This window comes from Frankliniella occidentalis, unplaced genomic scaffold (assembly GCF_000697945.3).
Source record: "Frankliniella occidentalis isolate FOCC.00 unplaced genomic scaffold, Focc_3.1 Scaffold57, whole genome shotgun sequence".
Classification (NCBI taxonomy): Eukaryota; Metazoa; Arthropoda; class Insecta; order Thysanoptera; family Thripidae; genus Frankliniella; species Frankliniella occidentalis.
In genome coordinates, this window is record NW_026267187.1 from 451802 (window position 1) to 457834 (window position 6033).

The window sequence follows — 6033 nt, forward strand, 5'->3', positions numbered from 1 at the left end:
CATCAACCCTTTGCATGTGGAAGCAGTTATTACGGACAATGCCGAAAATATCAAGCTTGCCGTAAAAAAGGCTTTTGGCGATTCCAAGCTGCTCACATGCTTTGACCATACCCTGAATCTTGTGCCCAAAGCAGCTTTATTTGGAAAAAAAACAAATGGTACACCCTTTGTTCCCGGAGTGCCGGAACTGATCAAGAAAATGAAGGATATTGTGACATATTCTCATCATAGCAGCAATTTTTCGAATGAACTTAAACGAATTCAAATTTCTCAGTATAACAAGACCGAAGGGACGGTTTTAAGGCTGCTGCAGGATGTAGTAACAAGATGGGGTTCGACCTACATTATGATCGAGCGGTTCTTATCGCTACAAGCTGTGGTAGTGCAAGCAGCAGCAAGTTTCCCAGACTTAGACATGCTCTCTGCTACTGAACTGGCATCTGCACGGGCAATTATGGCTATATTGGCCCCTTTTCATAAAGCTACCTCCGAAATGGGTGCTGAGAAATCTACCACAATCAGCAAAGTTTTGCCTATGGTCTTCAACATAATGAAGGTAATGTGTGCATTTTTATCACCTCTTCTTTTTTTGCTGTTTTCTTTTGCAGTAAAGTATTTGATTGATTGATTTATTTTCAGAAAATTGAATCTGTTGCAATACCCACTGGCAACACAATTGCCGAAGAATTTAAAACATTCATTACTGCAGAAATGGTGCGGCGCTTCGGAGGTGCCGAGCAGAATATTCGGCTGGCGGCGGCAACTATTTTAGACCCGCGATTTATCAAATCTTATTTTCAAAGCCCATCAGCTGTAACAAGGGCTCAGCGGCACATTGAACTGGAGATTGAAAGAGAGATGACATTGGACACGCTTGACGCGAACAATGCAATTATGGACTTGATGGATTCGGGTAAGCGAAGCGAGGGAAGTGCGGAATATAGGCGTAGTAAAACGTGATTTAATTAATTTCGTAATCGTTTACGTTACAGAGGAAACACCTGCCAGGGAAGGCCCAGATGAGTCAGGGGACTTGTGGAGCGCCCACTCAACCCTCGTGGTGAATTCCAAAGAGGCATCATCCTCCGATGACATCCCTGGACGCGCGCGTGCTGAGTTAAGGGGCTACCTGCTGCGCGAAATAGCACCTATCACCACGAATCCCCTTGAATTATGGGAGTCTATCAAGCCTCTCTATCCTTATTTGTACCGCGTTGCCCGGCGGAAACTGGCAGTGATTTCAACGTCAGTACCCTCTGAAAGATTTTTTTCCAAAGCTGGTTTAATCATGGACGACCAGGGCAGTCGGCTCACTGCTAAACACCTGGAGCAAAGGCTGTTCCTCTCTAGTATAGACATCGAATTATGGGAAAAAGCACGCATGTTGCAGTGACTTTAGTGAATTTCTTGGCATAATTTTACCTAATTTTTGTCATTTCAGCACCTCACCGAGGCATTTTATTTTAGGACTTGTTACTTAAATCCATAGGTGAATAAATTCTTATGACAATTCTTCATGTTTAAAATGTTTTAATACTCATTTTATTTTCTATGAACCCTGGATTTAATCTGTCATTGTTCCGTTTTGTTAGTTTTATCACTTACGCGCTTAGTTTATGTCTAGCGCCAAAAAAACGCTTTAAATTTCGATATTCTCACCGATATATCGAGTATCGATACATTTTGTGCGATATATCGATATACGATATATCGCAATTTTCAAATATCGATATTTTACATATCGATATTTTCGTATTCGATACCCATCTCTACCGCCCGCCTCATACCCCTCGCCTGGGGGAAAACATCAGAGCGTCGGCTGCGCGGGGGCTGGGCGTTCCGGTCCGCATGTCGTGTCGCTGGGCAACTTTTACAATGACTTTCAACGTTTTGACCGATTGTTGCGACATTTGTTGGGTGCTGATGATTAAAGAGCGCGTTTTTGATCGTTTTAAATGTATTTGTAAAATCCATTCGTTGGAAGTGAGAGAAATGCCACTGTTAAAAATTTTGTTGTAAATTTACAACACATTTGATGTAACGTTTGATAGCAACAAATGTTGTTAAAAAACAACACATGTTGTAATCCAACAACATTCACCAAATTTTCTGAAACAAATTTTCATTCCAAAACAGTGGTTATTTACTTCCACCTGCACCAAAAAATTGTAATAAAACAAACTTGTTCGTTCTGTAACGCTACATCTTGCTATCAAAATTTACAGCGGTTTTGTTGTGATTTTACAACATGGTGAAACGTTGTTATGGTCCAAACGTTGTTATGGACCACAACGGGCAAAATAGAAGGAATTTTTCCACGTGCCAATAAAAACGAACGATGTTGTTTTTTAACAAACTAGTCATTACAAAGAGTGTGATAATTTGACAATATTTTTTAACAGTGTGTGCAAGCAGGGTTATCTGACGGTGAGTCTCGCATGCTTCTCCGAACATTATGACTGAAATATTGAATGAATTAGCATCAATCTTTCCCTGTACCGACTTTTTCTCTCTGTTTTTATTTCTGCCGTATCCCACGACAGAGTTTCACGTTCAAATGTCGGGCAAAACGTCCGAAAATATGGGGAGCCAAAAATTCCTTAGTGCTAGCAGAAGGTGAGACAAAGTTTATTTCATTTTCCACGAAAGAAGAACGACAAAATGTTGAAGGGGTCAACAACGACAACATCGTCAAATCGGTCTAGTCCAGGAGTACAAAATGACTTGTACAATCAAATTCAGTGCCATATCAGAGTGGTTTGTTAAAGACAAGTTCAGATTTGACAAGGGAGACGATGCATTGTTGTCTGGGCACATAATGACTTTGCAACATAGATAGGGAAAAGAAAAAACATTGGGGAAAAGTCCAAGCTAGCCAGAAATCAGAAGTTAGAAATGCTGAGGTATTTAGATGGGCAGAGTTCTTAGTGAAAGTTGACTTCCACAGTGCTATAACTTCTGTATTTTAGTTCACAGGCGTTATACTCTCCTGACAAAATTTTAAGTGGCGAGTGCAGCTGTCCAGTTGGGAAGTACCACCACGTTGCTGCTCTCCTTCTTTACGGCACATAATAAGTGTTACTGATGTTGCCTGCTCTTGGACTCTGAAAAAGAAAGCTGGACATGAGAATGCGGGACATCCGATTGACTTTGACTACCCCCTACAAGACCCAAGGGCAGGATCTCAGAAAAATAGACAAGTTGTGGGCAGAAACTTTTTGTTTTGGAAAAAGGAAGTGAGAAACTACCGAACTAAGTCCACAAACAATTAGTAATTTGGATTTTCATATCATAGGGCAGGATTTTCAGGATGTTATTGATATATTCATGGCAAACATTATCCTCATGTCAACAAGATTGAAATTCAATAAATGTTGTGGACTTCATTCAGTAATTTAACATATCGGCTTTCAAAAACACATGTTCCCCGGAAGTTACTTTCCTTATTTTATAAAAGATTACCAGCTAGAGAGTCAAGTCATTGTAGGAGACCCTTAATGGGACTTCAAAACTAGTTTTAACAAACTTGGGTTTTTAATTGGGTAATTAAATTCATTATTTACTAATGAATACTTATTACTTCTGCTTTGATGCTTACCTTACTGACTGATGGAACAAAAGGCATTGGATACATTGGATTCATCATTTCCTTGGTCAGCGCCAACATCAGAAACGTGAGATAATTGATCATCATCTGAAATAAAGTTAGAATAATGACACCAATACAAATACAGTACACACTGACAGTATATAAATCAGAATGCCAGTTACTACTTCAAGTATGTAAAGGTAACCTTTCAAGTAGTTTTCACCTTCACAGAAAATCACACAGAGGATCAGGCTCGTCTTCAGAAACTGCGGAACCTAGAAAAACAAAATGAGGCAAAAATAAATCAGTTGATCATGCAAACCCACTTCATACCTTTCTAGGCACTACTTAAACCGCACATTAGTTAATACTTATTTTTTTACCTTCAGGTGAAGAAATTATTTGTTCCACAGGACTGTTTGTCAAAATGTCTGACAAATTGTCACATTCTTCAACATCATCGTCTGAAGCTGAACTCAATCGTCTCTTACGATTCGACATTTTGATTTTTGTTATTGCAGTTCTATTTGGGCAAGGCCTGCGAAACGAAAGTGAAATTACAATATTTGCGCAAATTTTGTACCTCTTGAACCAAACATAAACAGTAGCAGCCGGATGCTCGTGAAACAATGTCAGCGGATTAAAGGTATTCCGGGTAAGACTCATCGAAATAAACAATTCATCATTGAAGCTGTTCCAAATTTTAAACCATTGTATTCTACGACATTAACACATTTCGATAGATCAAAACAAGTGTTTACTTTAAGATTTGTAGTCAGCAACTCTGAGTAGAATGGACAACCTGTCCATCTTAAACACACCACTACCATTTATGTGCTGATGTGTTGTACGGTCAACAACCCCTTAATGAATAACATATGTACAAAGACAATGAAGCAAGAAGCCAGTTCCAGCACCAGTAGCAGGCCCCCTAGGATGACTGACGTGGATACCAACAACAGCCAACCCGAGTTGCAGTTAGCACTGCTGTCGGCTGGAACTGACTTCTTGCAACTTATTTCAAGAATGTTTTACAGCCACACAACGACCTCAACTTGACTAGGGAACTAAACGAAAGGATGTAGGTTACACAAGAACTAGAATGGATACCAAAACAATTTATGGTCAAGTTAAGCAGATGTCGTGATGAGAACAATCACCCAAAAGTTACCTCACATGCGCACAAGTTCATCCAAGAGGATGAGCTTGGCTGCAGATGGTAACGAAATTGGTAAGAGTGAAGTCCAGGGTACAGGTTTCAGCTGGACAGCTCGCGATTGGGCCACGGCGAAGGAGAATGTCCCTGCAATCCGCACACAATATGTGTCCACACACGTTCAAGACGCCAAGGTTGGTGTTGCAAGTACAGACACAGCACTCAAGTGCTGAAATTGATGGTGCGCCAGCCATCGCCTGGGGACCAGCTGGGCCCTGCGCAGCTGGGGGGCACAGCGAATGTTGCGTTCATTGGGTATGGGGCTACCCGACCTGTCCCGCGCCTTGTAAGTGGGGGGCGGCCTCTTCGCCAGCCTGGGCCTCCCATGGCAGTGGAGCATTCACTAAACAAAGACAGTGGAAAAAAAAGTTAGAAATGTGCTAGTGAAATAAGTTTTTCAATTCTGTACAATAATGAATATTTAAAGTGTCAAACAAGAAGACAATGCACAAGTTCAAGCAACTTACAATGTCCTTGAGCATCCAACTGGTCGATGGCTAAGCGCCGATGCTTTCCACGACTTGGCTATTTGGCTAATTTTCTGAGATTAGTAGCCAGATATACTACAAAGCCCCCTGAAACATAGATCAGAGACTAATCAACTGTGGAAGCTTTTTGATCTGGATTAAATGCACAATTTACTACTACAGATAGAGGATCATTCGGGGCTTCAAACTTCACTATGCTTGGTAACAGATCTGTTGAAGATGGTTAGTAAATCAAAGCCAAAAAGCATTTAACAACTAGCTAAATGTACGCCAGACCACGTCTCGCGTAACAGGCTTCGCGATATCTCACGAAACACTGTTGCGCTGCGACGCGCCTGGCGCACATATAGCTAGGCCTGCGGCGCTGACACCCGAGACGAGCTAATAGGATGGTATACGGGAACAGGGCGTTCCGGTACAAAAATTAGACATACTGACAGCATTTGTCGGGGGGACGTATCACTCGAAAATCACGGACATGAAACGTCTGCTGTTCGATCAAGGTTGTCATTGGCTGAGCGATTAGCGAAGCCCATTACAGTGGCCACTCGCATAGCCGCGCCGCACGGGCCGGCGCGGCTCTGCGAGGGACCCCCATCTCCGGTGAATGGCCGGCCGAAGGATGAAGCCACAGTGCTGGAAGTGTTATTGGCTGAGCGATTAGCGAAGCCTATTACTCCGTCTGGTCGGAAAAAAACTTTTTCTGTCAGTCTGTCTGTGTGTCTGTCTGTGTATCTGTC

General features: G+C 41.9%; 2 protein-coding genes across 3 annotated transcripts; one reads left to right on the plus strand and one right to left on the minus strand.

Annotated features, from left to right (window-relative positions):
• The first annotated feature begins 6 nt into the window (after positions 1-6).
• Positions 7-1526, plus strand: LOC113216925 (zinc finger BED domain-containing protein 4-like). Its single transcript, XM_052267691.1, has 3 exons — positions 7-556; positions 640-913; positions 993-1526. Exons 1-3 carry the CDS (start codon positions 200-202, stop codon positions 1391-1393), a joined length of 1032 nt encoding a protein of 343 aa, XP_052123651.1. The 5' UTR covers positions 7-199; the 3' UTR covers positions 1394-1526.
• Positions 1527-3794: 2268 nt separating this feature from the next.
• Positions 3795-5555, minus strand: LOC127749472 (uncharacterized). 2 transcript variants are annotated; one of them, XM_052267700.1, is made up of 4 exons: positions 5273-5555; positions 4761-5148; positions 3973-4127; positions 3795-3864 (listed from the first exon to the last, which is right to left on the minus strand). In XM_052267700.1, exons 3-4 carry the CDS (start codon positions 4088-4090, stop codon positions 3815-3817), a joined length of 168 nt encoding a protein of 55 aa, XP_052123660.1. In that variant the 5' UTR covers positions 4091-4127; positions 4761-5148; positions 5273-5555; the 3' UTR covers positions 3795-3814. The 2 variants fall into 2 exon arrangements, with proteins under 2 accessions (XP_052123660.1, XP_052123658.1); XM_052267698.1 differs by lacking the exons at positions 4761-5148; positions 5273-5555 and having other exon boundaries at positions 3973-4534.
• Positions 5556-6033: the final 478 nt, after the last annotated feature.